Raw genomic sequence first — 18811 nt, 5'->3', positions numbered from 1 at the left:
CTTCTGATTCTAGTTTCTTCAAGCCTCCTGTTGTATCTTTATCTTGATGGTGAGAGTGGGTGGGGAAACTGAGTAAATGTTAGCGAAATTCATGTTCCTCCCAATACATCATTGACGTGTAATGAATAGAACTGGTGTCAAGGGAAAAGGATTTAATGCAAGAACTGTGTGTGCCTCATTAAACCATTTACCCACATCGCCCATAATGGTAATCGAGCTGATCTAGCGCGTTCAACCAAATAAAATACATATTTTAAAGAGCACTCATTGAAGTTCGGGTATTACACTTCAGGAAAGATATGAAGGCGGTGGAGAGAGTGCAGAACGAAAGTGGTTCTTGGGGAGAGTCCGCAGTTATGAGGGTAGATTGGAGAAGCTGGTCCTGTTCTAATTGGAGAAGATAAGGTTGAGAGGTGATTTGATCAAGGTATTCAAAATCAAGGTGGGTCTGGACCATCGGATAGGGAGACAACTGTTCTCATTGATGGGAGGGCCAAGCACCAGAGGGCACCCATTTACCATGAGAGGTAAAAGAAGCAATGACAACATGAGGAAACCCCCATTTCGCACAGCCGAGGGGTTGGGATCTGGAATCCACTGCCTGAGAGTGCGGTGGAGGCAAGTTGAATCATGGTTTTCAAAAGGAAATTGGAATGTTGTCAGACGAGAAAGGATATGCAGAGCCATGGGAAGAAGGCAGCGAGAGTGTGACTAGCTGAGTAGCTGTTCCGGAGAGCCAGCACAGATATGATGGGCCCAATGGCCTCCTTCATACTGTAACCATTCCATGGGTCGATTAATATTATATAGAGACAAATGTAACATAATGAAATAAATACATTTCCTGCTGGAGTTAACTTTCTCTTTACGCACTAGAAATATTTGAATGCTAAAGACAGTCAAGCGAATGAGATTGTTGCAGCTTCTAAAGATGAAAAACACTTTTGAAGTATTGCAATACTTTTTTCACCCTAGTGTACTATATTATTCTGTAACACCTTAGCTTGGCTGTGTCTAAAAACAGAGCATCTGCCTGGAGAATTTCACCAACAGCTAGGAGCAATTACACTTCAAATTCATCAGCTTCAGGCGTTCCATTGACTCCGTTTGTTTGTTGTTCTTTCTCTCCCCGCAACTAGTGGTGCACAGGGCAGACTTCCATCTGTTCCCATAGCTAGTTTTTTCCTGGAACAGGTCGCTAGACTGTCGCCAGAGGCTTTTAGCTTGAGGGGCGCCACTCCACATTAAGCGTGGCTGACCAGGAGTCTCGCCCACTCTGACCACCAGCCATTGGCGCGTTGGAAGGAATTTGCAGGCCGATACTCAATCTTTTTGGCCATGTTATGAAGGCACTTTCCCTGGCCATCAGATCCTGGGCTGGGACTTGAACCCAGAGCTTCTGGCTCAGAGGCAGGGGCTCTCCCCACTGCACCACAAGAGCTCCTATGAACTCCAGTGATAGCGCATTATAATCCAGATGTTAGTGAAGCGAGATTGTATCTCACTGGATTAAGGAATGGACAAACTGACAGGTACAAGGCTATTATCAAGCCCCAATGTAACCCGAGTTACTGAGGCTTGGCCCAATGTTGAGTGGATAGTTATTTGATTTCATTACTACATCACTCATCAATTACCTTTATTATAAACTGAAGTGATGTCTTCTCATCAACCTGGTATGTGATGCAGTACATATAAAATCCAAGCAATGACGCCAAACAGATCTGGAAAATAAAAATTCCACCGTGAAATATTTAAATAGGCTGTTGTTTTCTTTAAAAGTTTGTTATTCCTAATGACCGAACATTACTCAGTTGTTTCTCATCCTGCAATAATCACTGATTCTGGGGTAAATGTAAATGCTCTACATGTGCTCAAAGTTAAGCATCGTCTCTACATACTTTAGGCAAACGATATTTATATGGTGCTCAACATTTATCGACAATGCAATATGCCTTAATTAACAGGCTCTCTGTTTAGAGTAAAGGATAGCCTTGGTAAGTCGAGTTTGTGCTAGCTTTTAATTCTGACTGATGTTTAATGTCCATCTTGCATGAAATATTTATGGGTCTCATAAATTGGGTGATATGAGTGACAGGCAGTGACCTGAGCAATCCATTCAGGCCTTGAGAGCCCAAGTGAAAAAAACAGATAGAAACATGAACGGTGATCTACAATGAGTACGAATGCCAGAAATCATTCAAATTAAAATCTTTACTGCATATCCATAAACACTTGAGAAATGAAAGACGACTAGCATTTTCCTTTGCCCATGGTATCAGGGATTACTGAAGGATTCCAGTACTCCAGTCAACCTGCTCTAGAACTCCCTTTGTGAAGCCCTTTATAAAGAGGCAGTGTTAAAAATGACCGCCCATAATCCTTACTTGGCTGGAGTTATGGTATACCAACCCCAGACGGCCCCATATTCTTGGCTTCTAACATACTGGCAAGAGACACTGTTTTTCAAAGCTGAGAAAACTCAAAGGAAGTGCCTATAACCATCTGCCAGGAAATCGTGCAACATGGAAACAGGTTAATTTTTATTCTCAGGATGAAGGCAACACTGGCAAGGCTGGCACATATTGCCCGTGCGTGTTGTCTTTGAGTAGGTGCTCGTGACTCTTCTTGATGAATTGTGCAGCTATAACAGTGTCTTCCTGGGCCACTTCAGAGGGTCATTTGAGAGTCTGTATGTAAATGTACTGGCCCCTGATCAAAATTAAAAGCAGTATTATTAAAATTAAAGGCTTGGTTTAAAGTGCAAAGATGTACCTATAGACCCTCAGCCTCGCAAAATGTTGGCCTCGAGGCTTTTTATCTGTTTGAGGGCCGGTTTGATTTGCTTTCCTCAGGTTTGTGGAGGGAGGTAATCGCGTTGAAGTCGGGAGTGGAGGGAAAATCAGAAAGGAAGTCTATGGCTGTGGCCATAGACATCCCAGCGGGTTCATGTTGGGGTGATGATGATGAGATGTCAATGGGCCCCCGCTGGGAGGCCATCTCCCATTATGTGTGAAGCTCCAGCCTCAGCAAGGGATCTGTCCGCTGACTGAAAAATCCTGGTGACACCATCACCATTCCCCTAATTGGCCCATTAAGGAACCTATCTGCTGCTGCAATGTGGGTAACTTCCACTACATTGACTCCACCTATGATAATATCACTTGCAGAAACAGGAAAGCAACCAGTAAAGGACCCAATAGGCTATTTTACAATGTTGCTTCCCATTACGACTCCTCCCACACCTCTCCAGGATTGGGAATAATCAACCCCTGGTGTCTGGGTCTGGATTTTCATGGAGTTGAAAGAACTCCTGAGCCACTTAAAAATGGTGGGTGGGACTCAGTTCAGAGGGAAGTTAGAAAGAAGCCGTGTGGCTGGCAGACAGAAAAGAGAGCTGCAGACACAAAGGAGCTGAAAGCAGAGGAGCTGGGGTATGAAAGCGATCAGTATCGAGGTACAGGCAAAGAGATCAAGCAGACAGAGACAGAAAGGGAAAACATTGGATTATTCCGAGGAGAAGAAGCACTCTAAAGAAGAGGTCAGTTTTTCTGTTCAGCAGGAAAGGTGACAAGAGCTCTTGGGGTACTTGGCGGGCTGTCTTAAAAGGTCTAATCCCTGGAATGTTGTGTGAATAGCTCAGAGATGCGAAAGAAGTGGCCAAACTGTGAATCACAAAATGATTGGTTGGTTGGTTGAAAAAGAATCCTGGAGAGCTACACCATCAGGATCCCTGTGACCTTACAGAGAGATGGTTCATAGAAGTGTGCTTTGTTGATTATAATCACACTCGTGAAACTCAAAGGTGAAAGATATTGCTGGGTAGTGCTCCTGACCTACCCTGTGTGAATAAAGAACAACATATTGTGGAACGGTGTAGTCACATAGTATCACATTTGTACGAACAGTGATGTGAATGTTTGTGTCTAAGTAAGACATGTCCTTTGACTATTGAAAGTGAAGCTTACTTTTTTATCTGAAGTATAATTTGTCTGTTAATTCATATTTAATTGATGTTGATTCAGATTTGTGTTCAAATAAAAGTTGCAAAAAGTGAAACCTTGTTGGTAATTTCTTTTTTTTTGGGGGGGGGGGATCATTTGGTAAATTTGGTTATTTTGGTTTGCAATTCTTTCATGGGAATCAAAGCAAGGTTTAACCAAGGGGTGAGTTTCAGAAGGGTAAAGCAAAGAAGTAGCTGGGCCTATCACAATGAAGGAGATAAGGAAGGAATGCTGTGGAGGAAACAGGATGCTACACGATAGCAGGTGCATACACTGCAATGAGGTGCCAGCAAGAATAGAGTCCCATTTACACTACCATCAATAACCAACGATCAAGTAAAGTCTCATTCATGATTATAGCAAAAACGATTAAACTATTGTTCTAGTGAACTAGTTATTTATGTGGACAGGGCAATCTCGCACTCATTATTACAAAATAAAAGTTACTCCCTATAGGAATTTTATTTTATTACAGTTAATTAATATTTATTATATGGGTATCAATGTTAATTTATTAGCCACTGGTTCAATCAGTCCCAACTGTGAAATTCAAACCCTACACCACACATTTATAAAATAATAAAAACCATGCACCTTAATTATTAGTCATATTATTCAGCGGAGAGACTTCTACATTGACCAATATTTTCACAAGGAATTCTTTATGCTCTAGCACTGGGGGGGGTCGACCAATTTTGGACTATGGCTCTCAACAATGAATTCAGGGTTTGGGAGGGGCACGATAACAGCTTTCTATCTTGCCACAGCAGGACCAGTCTGGAAACAGAAAGGCATCTTGTTGAGAGTCCACATTCTGCCTCTTCAGTCATTGGCAATGGTCCAAATTGGGCTGTCCCACTTCAACAATTCACCATGTGGAATTAGGATCGACAGCATGGAATCAGACCATTCAGCCCACTGGGTCACACCAGTGTTTGTGCTTCACTTGAGTGTCCTCCCATCCATCTTCATCTAACACCACCAGCATATCCTTCTACTCCATCCCCCCTGATGTAATGATCTAGATTCCCCTTAAATGCACCCACGCAAGGGCAGCACAGGGGCGCAGTGGGTAACACTGTTGCCTCAAGGCGCCGAGGTCCCCGGCTCAATCCCGGCTCTGGGTCACTGCCGTGTGCACATTCTCCCCGTGTTTGCGTGGGTTTCGCCCTCACAATCCAAAGATGTGCAGGGTAGGTGGATTGAACACGCTAAATTGCCCCTTAATTGGAAAAAATGAATTGGGTACTCTAAATTTAAAAAAAAATGCACCCACGCTTATCATCTCAGCTTCCTTGTGTGGTGGCAATTTCCAGAATCTCACCACTCTTTAGGTAAAGGAGTTTCTCCTGAAATTTCTATTGGATTTAATAGTGACGATCTTATACTCATGGCACTTATTCTTCTATTCTTCTCTACCTCAACCCCATGGGAGGTCTTGTGGCACAGTGGGCAGCATCGCTGCCTCTGAACCAGAAGCTCTGAGTTCGACTCCCACCTCAGGACTTGATGCGTTCATAATGTGGCCAAACAGGTCAAGTATCAACCTGCAAAGATTCTTTTGACATGCCAAAAGTGATAAGAATGAGAGAAATTTCTGATCAGATGCTTGGTTTGGAGTGGCGCCCTTCAAGCCCCTCCCACCCGGTTTACTCACTCTTCCAACTTCTTCCATCGTGCAGGAGAAGTCTGAGAACACGCACAAACAGATTCAAAAACAGCTTCTTCCCCGCTGTTATCAGACTCCTAAACGACCTTCTTATGGACTGACCTGATTAATACTACACTCCTGTATGCTTCACTTGATGACGGTGTCTATGTATTTATATTGCGTACCTTGTGTTGCCCTATTATGTATTTTCTTTTTATTTTATTTTCTTTTCATGCACTAAATGATCTGTTTGAGCTGGTCGCAGAAAAGTACTTTTCACTGTACCTCGGTACACATGACAATAAACAAATCCAATCCAATCCAACAGGCTAATGGCATGTTCCAGGTAAAACATACCATGGAATAAGAAGAAAGTCTGACCTCTGCACCACTAGATGCAGGAAGAGAAATATCAAGTAACACTCATGCCACACAAGTGCCAGGCAATGGCCATCTCCAATAAGAGACAATCAAACCACCGCCCCTTGATATTCAATGACATTAACGTCACTGAGTCTCCCACTATCAACTTCCTGGGGGTTACCATTGACCAGAAAGTGAACTGGACTAGCCATATTAATATTGTGGCTACAAGAGCAGGTTCAGGGGCTGGAATCCTGCGGCGAGTAACTCACTTCTTGACTCCACAAAGCCTGTCCACCATCTACAAGGCACAAGTCAGGAGTGCAATGGAATACTCTCCACTTGCCTGGATGAGGGACAAGGGAGGCGTTGGTGCAGTCGTATCATTACTGGATTAGTATCCAGAGACCCAGTGCAAATCTTTGGGGACCCAAGTTCAAATCCCACCACAGCAGATGGTTCACATTTGGGGGTGGCATGGTGGTTGGCACTGCTGCCCCACAGCGCCAAGGACCAGGGATCAATTCCTACCTCAGGTGACTGTGTGGAGATTGCACATTCTCCCATATCTGCGTGGGTTTCCTCCAGGTGCTCTGGCTTCCTCCCACAGTACAAAGACGTGCAGGCTAGGTGGATTGGCCATGCTAAATTGCCCGTAGTGCCCAAAGTTTTGGTTGGGTTACAGAGAAAGGGCGGGGATGTGGCCTGAGATAGGGTGCTCTTTCAGACGGTCGGGCAGCCTCGATCGGCCAGATGGCCTTTTTCTATTTTGTAGAGATTCTATGAGTGCAGCTCCAACAACACTCAAGAACCAGAACAAAACAACCCGTTTGATTGGCACCCCTTCCACGAACATCCACTCCCTCCACCACCAACGCACGTTAGCAGCCGTGTGTACCATCTTCAATGCACTGCAGGAACTTACCAAGGCTCCTTAGGCAGCACCTTCCAAACCCACGATCGCGACCATCTAGAAGGACAAGGGCAGCAGATACCTGGGAACTCCACCACCTGGAAGTTCCCCTCCAAATCACTCACCATCCCGACTTGGAAACATATCGTCGTTCCTTCACTGTCGCTGGGTCAAAACCCTGGAACTCGCTCCCTAACAGCGCTGTGGGTGTACCTACACCACATGGACTGCAGTGGTTCAAAAAAGCAGCTCACCACCACCTTCTCAAGGGCAATTAGGGATGGGCAACAAATGCTGGCCTAGCCAGTGAAGACCACATCCTGTAAAAATGAATTTAAAAAAAAATCATCTACCCTTTCATAATGGTGAAGACACTGAATGGGGAATCCCTCAGCCTTCACTTTTCATCAAAAAGGATGCTGTTTGAACCTTCTAACTAGGCATAACCTCTTGGCTACAGTATCATCCTCGTCAATCATTTTTGGGTTTTGAAAATCATATTGACTATTTTTAATTTTATTTTCAATTTCTAGATGTTTTCCTGTTCCAATTTGAGTAAAGATTCCATGATCTAAACCTGTGGGCGTGAGCGTAAGGAGCAGTACTATAAGGTTTGCAGAAAATACCAAACTTTGTCAGAGTAACAGACAGCAATGCAGAATAGGTAGGCTCCAGGGTAACAGATGGTGGATGGTGAAATGGGCAGAAGTCTTACAGAGAAAGTTCAATGCAAAGAAGTATGAAATAATGCACTTTGGGAGGATGAATATGGAGAGACAGCGCACTATAAATAGCTGGGCTTTGATAAGTGGAGATGATCTTTGTGTCTATTTACGCCAATCATTAAAGCTTTTTGAAATTCTTTTGTGGGACGTGGCCTTCGCTGGCAGGCCAGCATTTGTTACCCATCACCAATTGCCCTTAAACTGAGTGGCTTGCTCAGCCATTTCAGAGGGTGGGTAAGAGTCAACCACATTTGCTGTGGGTCTGGAATCACATAGAACAAACAAAGAACAAAGAAAAGTACACCACAGGAACAGGCCCTTCGGCCCTCCAAGCCTGTGCCGACCATGCTGCCCATCTAAACTAAAATCTTCTACACTTCCTGGGTCCGTATCCCTCTATTCCCATCCAATTCATGTATTTGTCAAGATGCCCCTTAAATGTCACTATCGTCCCTGCTTCCACCACCTCCTCCGGTAGCGAGTTCCAGGCACCCACTACCCTCTGTGTAAAAAAACATGCCTCGTACATCTCCTCTATACCTTGCCCCTCGCACCTTAAACCTATGCCCCTTAGTAATTGACCCCTCTACCCTGGAAAAAAGCCTCTGACTATCCACTCTGTCTATGCCCCTCATGATTTTGTAGACCTCTATCAGTTCGCCCCTCAACCTCCGTCGTTCCAGTGAGAACAAACCGAGTTTATTCAACCGCTCCTCATAGCTAATGCCCTCCATACCAGGCAACATCCTGGTAAATCTCTTCTGCACCCTCTCTAAAGCCTCCACATCCTTCTGGTAGTGTGGCGACCAGAATTGAACACCACACTCCAGGTGTGGCCTAACTAAGGTTCTATACAGCTGCAATATGACTTGCCAATTCTTATACTCAATGCCCCGGCCAATGAAGGCAAGCATGCCGTATGCCTTCTTGACTACCTTCTCCACCTGTGTTGCCCCTTTCAGTGACCTGTAGTCCTGTACACCTAGATCTCTCTGACTGTCAATACTCTTGAGGGTTCTACCATTCACTGTATATTCCCTACCTGCATTAGACCTTCCAAAATACATTACCTCACATTTGTCCGGGCTAAACTCCATCTGCCATCTCTCCACCCAAGTCTCCAAACGATCTAAATCCTGCTGTATCCTCTGACAGTCCTCATCGCTATCCGCAATTCCACCAACCTTTGTGTCGTCTGCAAACTTACTAATCAGGCCAGTTACATTTTCTTCCAAATCATTTATATATACTACAAACAGCAAAAGTCCCAGCACTGATCCCTGCGGAACACCATTAGTCACAGCCCTCCTAGGGGATGGTTTAGCTCACTGGGCTAAATCGCTGGCTTTTAAAGCAGACGAAGGCAGGCCAGCAGCACGGTTCAATTCCTGTACCAGCCTCCCCGAACAGGTGCCGGAATGTGGCGACTAGGGGCTTTTCACAGTAACTTCATTTGAAGCCTACTTGTGGCAATAAGCGATTTTCATTTCATTTCATTTTCCAATCAGAAATTACACTCCCATTGCTACTCTCTGCCTTCTATGATCTAGCCAGTTCTGTATCCATCTTGCCAGCTCACTCCTGATCCTGTGTGACTTCACCTTTTGTGCCAGTCTGCCATGAGGGACCTTGTCAAAGGCCTTACTGAAGTCCATATAGACAACATCCACTGCCTTACCTGCATCAATCATCTTTGTGACCTCTTCGAAAAACTCTATCAAGTTAGTGAGACACGACCTCCCCTTCACAAAACCGTGCTGCCTCTCGCTAATACGTCCATTTGCTTCCAAATGGGAGTAGATCCTGACTCGAAGAATTCTCTCCAGTAATTTCCCTACCACTAACATAAGGCTCACTGGCCTGTAGTTCCCTGGATTATCCTTGCTACCCTTCTTAAACATAGGAACAATATTGGCTATTCTCCAATCCTCCGGGACATCACCTGAAGACAGTGAGGGTCCAAAGATTTCTGTCAAGGCCTCAGCAATTTCCTCTCTAACCTCCTTCAGTATTCTGGGGTAGATCCCATCAGGCCCTGGGGACTTATCTACCTTAATAATTTTCAAGACGCCAAACACCTCATCTTTTTGGATCTCAATGTAACCCAGGCTATCTACACACCCTTCTCCAGACTCAATATCCACCAATTCCTTCTCTTTGGTGAATACTGATGCAAAGTATTCATTTGGTACCTCGCCCATTTTCTCTGGCTCCACACATAGATTCCCTTGCCTGTCCTTCAGTGGGCCAACCCTTTCCACCCTCCTGCTTTTTATGAACGTGTAAAAAGCCTTGGGATTTTCCTTAACCCTATTTGCCAATGACTTTCCGTGACCCCTTTTAGCCCTCCTGACTCCTTGCTTAAGTTCCTTCCTACTTTCCTTATATTCCACACAGGCTTCGTCTGTTCCAGCCTTCTAGCCCTGATAAATGCCTCCTTTTTATTTTTGACGAGGCCTAAAATATCTCTCATTATCCAAGATTCCCGAAATTTGCCATATTATCCTTCATCCTCACAGGAACATGCCGGTCCTGAATTGTTTTCAACTGACATTTGAAAGCCTCCCACATGTCAGATGTTGATTTACCCTCAAACATTCTCCCCCAATCTAGGTTCTTCAGTTCCCGTCTAATATTGTTATAATTAGCCTTCCCCCAATTTAGCACATTCACCCTAGGACCACTCTTATCCTTGTCCACCAGCACTTTAAAACTTACTGAAATGTGGTCACTGTTCCCGAACTGCTCCCCTACTGAAACTTCTACCACCTAGCGGGGCTCATTCCTTAAATTTCCGCCCAGAGAGTTGTCAGGATCTGAAGGGTGTGGAAGCTGATTGCATAAATCATTTTAAAAGGGAGTTGGACAGGTCCTTGAGGATAAGGTATTCCCAGTGTTACGGACTAAAAGCATAATTGCTTCCATCATGTTTTCTAGTACTGACATTAAGCTAACAATTCCCAGAAGTGCCCTTGTTACAATACTGAAGGAGCCCCAAAGTCACTCAATCGCAGAGTTTTCCAGTCCAGATGTATATATGTTTCTATCTCACAGGATTTAGAGAACCTGGGTTTCCTGATATAGTCTGAGTTTACATTTAATTATTTTTAAAAATAAATTTAGAATACCCAATTATTTTGGTTTCTAATTAAGCGGCAATTTAGTGTGGCCAATCCACCTACCCTGCACATCTTTGTGTTGTGGGGGTGAAACCCACGGAGACATGGGGAGAATGTGCAAACTCCACACAGACAGTAACCCAGGGCCAGGATCGAACCCGGGTCCTCAGCACCGTGAGGCAGCAGTGCTAACCGCTGTGCTACTGTGCCGCTCTCCTAAGTTTACATTTTTTAAATGCTGACAAATTAAAATTTCCCCAACCACATACAGAGTAATAATGAAGCAAGGCTGACCCAAGATTAAAAGTAGTAACAAGAGTGATCTAAGGGCAAGTCATGGGAAGACAGCCTGGCCACATGGAATGCTCCTCCTGTGATATGTGGGAAACCAGGGACATTTGCAGAGTCCAGTATGAATATGGGTGCAGGAAGTGTCTCCAACGTCAGCTACTGGAAATCCATGTATTAGAGCTGGAGTGGCGGCTAGAGTCACTCTGGATCATCCATGAGGCAAAGAGTTTTGTGGATAGCACATTTACAGAGGTGGTCACACTCCAGGCTATGTCTGCACAGGCAGAAAGAGAATGGGTGACTCCCAGGCAGAGTAGAAGTAGGCAGGTAGTGCAGAGGCCCACTGGGGTCATACCCTTCTCAAACAAGTATGCTGCTTTGGATATTTTTGGAGGTAATGACTGCCCAAGGGAATGTATTGAAAGCCATGTTTGTGACATCACTGGTGGCTCAATTGTGCAGAAGGGGAGGAAAAAGATAGGTAGGGCTATAGTGATGGGGGTTTAATTGTAGTGTTTCTGTGGCCATAAAAGAGATTCCAGGATGGTATGTTACATTCCTGGTGCTAGGGCCCAGGATGTCACAGAACATTCTGGAGGGGTAGGAGAAAAGCCAGCAGTCGTGGTACACATTGGTGCCGATGACATAGGTAAGAAATAGGAATGAGGTCCTGAAGGATGATTACAGGGAGTTAGGTAATGAATTAAGAAGTAGGACCTCTAAGGTAGTAATCTCAGTGCCAGGCGCTAGCGGAAGCAGAATAGGAGGGTAGGCAAGATGAATGTGCGGCTAGAGGGGTGGTGTAGGCAGGTGGGTTTCAGATTCCTGCAGCACTGGGACAGGTTCTGGGCAAGTGGGACCAGTACAAATTGGATTGGTTACACCCATCTGGACCGCGTTATGGTATTACGGGGATAGGTAGGGGTGGACACTTGTAAATGGGCAGAATGCTCATTTGAAGGGTCGATGCAGACGAGATGGGCTGAATGGCCTCCTTATGCACTGTAGTGATTCTATGATTCTATGAAGAGTGGGATAGATTCAGAATGCAGCAAAGATAGACTCAAAAAATAATCAGGAAGGAGAAAATAAACTATGAGGGCAAAGTAGCGAGAAAAAAATTTTAAAAAGCTCTTCTTGTCTGTTTTTAACTACATTACATGGAAGACAGAAGTAGCCCCTTAGAGAATGAAACTGGGGAAGTAATTACGAGGAACAAGGAAGTGGCAGGGAAGGTAAATAGATATTTTGCATCAGTCTTTACTGTGGAGGACACTACAAGATTCCCAGAAATTTTTTTTAAAATACAGGGACGAAATAAATGCAGCCACCTTCAGCAGATAATTAGATTTCGGCAAACTAATGGAGTTAATGGCTGACAGGCCCTTTGGACCTGATCATTTGCATCCCAGTATCTCAAATGAGGGAGTAACAGAGATCATGGGCAGAATTCTCCGACCCCCCCCCCCGCCGGGTCGCATCGCGCGAATCACGCCACGTCGCCCCGATGCCGGGACGGAGAATCGGTGCCATTGAGGCCGGCGTGGTCGGCGCGGCGCCGGTCGGGGTATGCGCTGACTCTCCGGCCCCGGGCCGGCACGCCGATTCTCCAGGCCGGATGGGCCGAGCGGCCGTCAACAAAAACCCGAGTCCCGCCGGCGCCGTTCTAACATCCTCTGAGCAAGCGGGACCTTGGCGTTGAAGGGTCTGGAGGCGGCCTGTGGGGGGAGGGTCCGACCCCGGGGGGGAGGGGGGGGGCCTCCATAGTGGCCTGGCCCTCGACTGGGGCCCACCGATCGGCGGGCCGGCCTCTCTGCCCCCCGGCCTCCTTTCCTTGCTGCCGGCTCCTGTAGCTCTACGCCATTTGGCGTCAGGGCCGCCGCGGGGAAGAAGGCCATTGCACATGCGCTAGTTGCCGCCGACTCAACTGCGCATGCGCTAGTTCGCACCGGCCCTGCGGCGCCGGGATCGGCAGCTGGACCGGCATGGGCCGCTCCAACGCCGTCCTAGCCCCCTGTGGTCCTCAGAATGGGGTCCTGGAACGCGCGCCGACACCTTAGTAAAATACTCCCATTTTTACTCCGGCGACGGCACTTAGCAGCCGGTTGGGAGAATCCGGTCCTATGGATGCATTAGTAGTAATTTTCCAAAAATCCTTGGATTCTGGAATTGTGCCATAGGATTGGAAAACTGCCAATGTAGTACCTTTGTTCAAAAAGGGAAGGAGGCAAAAGCAGGAAACTACACGTCAGTTAGTCTAACTTCATAATTGGAAAAATATCAGAATTGATTTTAAGAGAGGATAGCTGTTATAACCTGCCCAGATCCTATTGGCTGGGGACAATTGGTTTCCCCATGACCCTTGGGGAATATGAGCTCCCCCAATGAGGGGGTTGGGGAGGCGGAGGGGGATTGTGTTGGGGGGGGGGGGGGTGCAATTATTAGCAGTGCAGCTGTATAAATAGAGCTGGCCACTGTGGTCCGGCTAGAGAGGGAACCAGTAGTGAACTGTTGGTACTGTGTACATATTGTTGTAAATGAAGTTACTTTCTGTTTGACTCTACAAACTTGTGCTGGATTCTTTATGGCCCTCACAAAAATAGCAATGTATTTGGAACGTCATAATCTGTTCAAACAGAGTCAGCATGGTTTCATGAAGGGTAAATCATGTCTGACAAACTTACTAGAGTTCTTTGAGGAGGCATCAGCCAGATTAGATAGAGGAGAACCAGTCGATGTTGTATATTTGGATTTTCAAAAGGTATTTGATAAGATGCCACCCAAAAGGTTACTACGCGAGATAGGAGGATCTCATAGTGTTGGAGGCAATATTCTGGCATGGATAGAGGACCGGTTAACTAACAGAAAGCAGCGAGTAGCCATGAGGGTTTTTTCTCAGGTTGGAGGGCAGTAATCAGTGGAGTGCCACAGGGATCAGCTCTTCATACAATATGTTAATAATTTGCTGGAAGGAACAGAATGTACTGTGGTCAAATTGTCGGATGATACAAAGGTGGGAGGGAAGGCAGGGTGTAAGGAAGATATAAATAGTTTACAGAGAAATACTGACAGGTTAAGTGAGTGGGCAGAAAATTGGCAAATGGAATTCAATGTGGGGAAATGAGACATTGTTCATTTTGGAAGAAAGAATGAGAAGATGGATTATTATTTAAATGGAGAGAGACTGCAGAAAGATGTAGTGCAAAATGACTTGGGGTCCTTGTTCATGAAACCCAGAAAGCTGGCATACAGATGCAGAAGGTAACAGGGAAGGCAAACGGAATGCTGGCTTTTATTTCTAGGGGGCTGGAGTATAAAAGTAAATTGCTGCAACTGTACAAGGTACTAGTGAGGCCACATTCAGGGTACTGTGTGCAGCTTTAGTCCCCTTATTTAAGGAAATATATATTAACATTGGAGGCAGTACAGAGGAGGTTTAGTAGGATGGTCCTGGGTATGGAGGGATTGCCATATGAGGAAAGATTAAACAGGTTGGGTCTGTATACCCTGGGGTTCAGAAGAATGTAAGGGTCCTTCATGTTTATTTCCTTATTTCTCCTTTCATTTATATTACTGTTATTATTTTAATCCATGGATGATTAATGGACACTTGTCTTTAAGGCAAGGAGCCTGTATCTTTAATTTAAGCAGAAAAATCCATAAGTTACAAGATTGATTGCTTTGCTAACCTGTGTTTGATTAAACAGAAGCCGCAGACTTGTTGGCACCAGACAGTGAGATGAGGTGGGACTCGGTTTGATTGGTTGGCTGGTGGCCAATGAATTGGCCTAAAAGGCCGTACACTGCCCGGAAACAGATTGTGATTCGATCCTATCCTAGTGGAATTCTTTTCAGAGTCCCAATGAGTTTCATTTTTTGATCCTGGCAGCACAGAAGCAAGAACCTGCTAACCCTCTCCAGAAAAGCTGTGATGGTGGCTTACTTCTGAATTTACAGGAAATCCATTACAGGCTGTGCAACCAAAGACCAGAATCTGCTATCTCTCTCCAGAAAAGCTGTGAGTGCTGCATTCCTGAACTGCAGAAAATCTGAATGAATGAATCTACAGAGAAGACCATTATAGGCCGCAAAAAGAGACTTTAACCTGCAAGCTTGCTGTGAAGGAAGGAATGCCAAAAAACATTGTCTGAAACGAAGACTCTTTTTCCTTTTACTTATGATTTTTACCCCTTTCCACCTCTCTGTGTTTGTCTGTCTTGTGTGTGTGTGCAGATGGTGGAGGGGTGAGTTAAACTTGGGAATTGGAAGTTAGATAATAGTTAACCAGTAGTATTTTCTGCTTAGTTCATTACAGTTCTTGTTATAAATAAACAGTAATTGTGTTTACATTTACAAACCTGGTGACTGTAATTATCGGGCAGCCAAGGGCCAAAGACATTGTGAATTTTTCTAAGAATTATTGGTTACTTCACTTATCTTGTAACTATGGGGCACATGGGTCTGGAATTGGCCATGCACTAGCCCAGGGTGTCGTAACAAGAATGAGAGGTGATATGATTGAAACATATACGATTCTTAGCGGGTTAGACCGAGCATACGTTGGGAGTATGTTTCCACTCATGGGAGAGTGTAGGACCAGAGGGCATGGTCTCAGAATAAGGGGGAGCTCATTTAAGATGGATATGAGGAAGAATTTATTCTCTCAAAGAGTGGTGAATCTTTGCAATTCTTTACCCCGGGGAGCTGTGGAGGCCACGTCTTTGACCATTTTCAATGCTGAGATCGATAGATTTTTAAACAATGGGGGAATTACGGGTTACGGAGAGATGGCATGAAATTGGGTTTAGTGAATGTTAGATCAACTATCATCTTATTAAATGGTGGGGCAGGCTCGAGGGGCTGAATGGCTTACTCCTGTTCCTATTTCTTATGGTCTTATGGTGTAACCCAGCTAGTTAATGCCAAGTCACCAGCTAGTTTGTACCTTGAAAGCTTTCAAGCTGCGAGGGGAATCCCTGAAGTCATTACATTTCTGTCAAACTGTCATCAGGTTTCTAACCTTTTTTCTCTCTCTGATTTTGCTCAGACATTCTTTCAGTTGCAAAATAATGGAATAGTTTCATTTTCCACGGCGACAGAATGTTTTCCCTTTGGGTAGCTTCTTTTTAAAGTCACAACAAGGGGTCCCATGAAATGTGTCAACATTTGCAAATGATTCACACACAGAAATGTCTGAAAGTCACTGCCTTGGAAAGAAATGGCCCAGCTTGTTTCCTCTCGGCTCTTTTTAATCCACAGGCAGAACAGGATTTCCTCCTGTCAACCTGGGCTGAATCCAAAGCAAAAGTCTTAAGGATGAAAGAACAATACAAAGGATAGTGATTATTTGTATAAACTTCTTGCATCTCAGGTATCAACATAAAATCATCCAAATTAAGAGCAGGAGTAGGCCATTCGGCCCCTCAAGCCTGCTCCACAATTCAATGGCTGATCGGATTGTCACCTCAACTCCACATTGCACCTACCCCAATAATCTTTTGGGTAGGCTTCTCCAGGCCTAGTCCCGCCAAAGGTCAACCTCCTGCGGCAGGCTCCCTGGCAGTGGGGTGAGCGAGCCATGCAAAAGGCCGTAGATCCCCCGGGCGGGAGCAGAGGATCCCACCCGCAGGCAATGGCTCACCACAACACCCGTGGGAAAACCCGCCATGTGAGGGTGCTGGAAAATCCAGGCCTTTTACTCCCTTATTGGTCAAGAATCTATCTACCTCAGCCTTAAAAATATTAATTGATCCCGCCTCCACCACTCTCTGAGGAAGAGAATTCCAAAGATTCACAATTTCCTGAGAGAAAAAAATGTCTCCTTGTCCCCGTCTTAAATGGGAGACCCAGGATGTTGCCTGCGGCCCTCCCCCTGATGCTCCGCCCACGACCGGCCGAGTTCCCTCTTGCTATTTCCTTTCGGAAACTCGGCGTGGCGGCTGCGGACTGAGTCCAGCGCCGCCAAAGTCGAGGGAGAGGCAATCTGCGGGCAGGGGGGGCTGGGGACACTGGTGGGGGATGGTCAGGGGATGGCGAGCCTGGCCAAAGGGAGGGCATTATTTAACAGGCCGGGTCCGCGTGTGGCCGGCACCATGTTACACGGCGCGGCTGCTGCAGGTCGTCGTCATGCGCATGCACGGCCACAGACCCGGCAATTCTCCAGCCATATCGGCAGCTCGAGCCGGGTGCTTTACACTGCGTGTCTGCTAGCCCCCCACCAGGATCGGTGGCCATTTTGCACCGATTTTTCGGTCGTAATTGTCACCATTCCCAAGCCGGAGTCAGGACATAGTCTCCAATTCGGAGAATCCAGTCCATCCTCTCAGCATCCAACCCTGTCAAGTCCCCTCAGGATCTTGTACATTTCAATAAAATCATCTCCCAATCTTCCAAACTTGGAAGGGGCTGGTTTAGCACAGGGCTACATTGCTGGCTTTGAAAGCAGACCAAGGCAGGCTAGCAGCACGGTTCAATTCCCGTACCAGCCTCTCCGAACAGGCGCCGGAATGTGGCGACTAGGGGCTTTTCACAGTAACTTTGTTTGAAGCCTACTTGTGACAATAAGCGATTTTCATTTCATTTCCAATGGAAACAGGCCCAGCCTATTAAATGATAAATTGTCCCAGGTATCAGTCAAGTCAACCTCTTGTGAACTGTTTCTAATGCATTTAAATATTTTCCTTAATAAAGAGTGCAAAACTGTACACAATAATCTAGATGTGGTTTCACCAACGCCCAGTACAACTTTAGCAAAGCTTCCCTACTTTTAGATTCCATTCGCCCTGCAACAATTTCCTTTCAAACATTTTCCATTTTATACATAACAATAAAACAACACAAAATCGCCAAACATAAACCCCCACCCCGTAAAGACAAAACTTTTTGGCTGATCAAGTTGGCGGGATCTTCTGGTCCCTCAGCACACACCCCTGCCACGAGTCTCCCAGCGGTGAGGTGTGCCTTCAATGGGAAACCTTGCTGACAACGGCAGGACCAGAAGATCCTGCCACCAGCCAATGGCTGATGCAAAACACGTGGTCGGTTGCGTGGAAAATCCGATCCCATATGTTCCTCTTCACAACTTACTTTCCTACCTATTTTTGTCATCAGCAAATTTAGCATCCACATTTTGGTCCCTTCATCCAAGTCATTGATATAAACATAAATAACCGAGGCTCCAGTACTCATCTCGTCACATTCTGCCAACCCAAAAAATGAACCATTTATGCCTACTCCCTGTTTCCTGTTAGCTAACCAATCCTCGACCCATGTTACCCCCTACGTCATGAACTCTTACTTTGCTTAGTAACCTTTGATGGGACATCTTGTTAAATACCTCTGGAAATCTAAGCTCAGCATATCCACAAGTTCCCCTTTACTTCTTACTTTCTCAAAGAAGTCCAATAAATTGGTTAAACGTGATTTCCCTTTCACAAAACCCTGTTGACTCTGCCTGATTGCAGAGATTTTCTAAGCGTTCCACTAGAACCTCCCTTAAATATCTGATTCCAGCAATTTCCCTACCACAGATGTTAAGGTAATAATCTGTAGTGTCCTGCTTTCTGTCTCATTCCTTCCTTGAATAGAGGAATCACATTCATTAGTTTCTAATCTGATAGGACCTTTCCAAAATCTAGGGCATTTTGGAAAATTAAAACCAATACATCGACTATCTCTGCAGCCACTTCTTTTAAGACTGGAGGATGAAGTTCTTTGGGACATGGGAAGTTATCAGCTTTTAGTTC

The 18811-nt window shown here is 45.4% G+C and overlaps 1 protein-coding gene across 1 annotated transcript in view; it reads right to left on the bottom strand.

Moving 5' to 3' along the window:
* sspn (sarcospan (Kras oncogene-associated gene)) overlaps positions 1–18811 on the bottom strand; it is a 47254-nt gene that overhangs the window by 25567 nt on the left and 2876 nt on the right. The window contains exon 2 of the mRNA XM_072471849.1: positions 1638–1724. Coding sequence (XP_072327950.1) covers positions 1638–1724 — 87 coding nt within the window. The remainder of the gene's footprint in view (positions 1–1637; positions 1725–18811) is intronic.

Source organism: Scyliorhinus torazame, chromosome 13 (genome assembly GCF_047496885.1).
Source record: "Scyliorhinus torazame isolate Kashiwa2021f chromosome 13, sScyTor2.1, whole genome shotgun sequence".
Lineage (NCBI taxonomy): Eukaryota > Metazoa > Chordata > Chondrichthyes > Carcharhiniformes > Scyliorhinidae > Scyliorhinus > Scyliorhinus torazame.
This window is presented reverse-complemented; position numbering and strand designations above follow the sequence as displayed.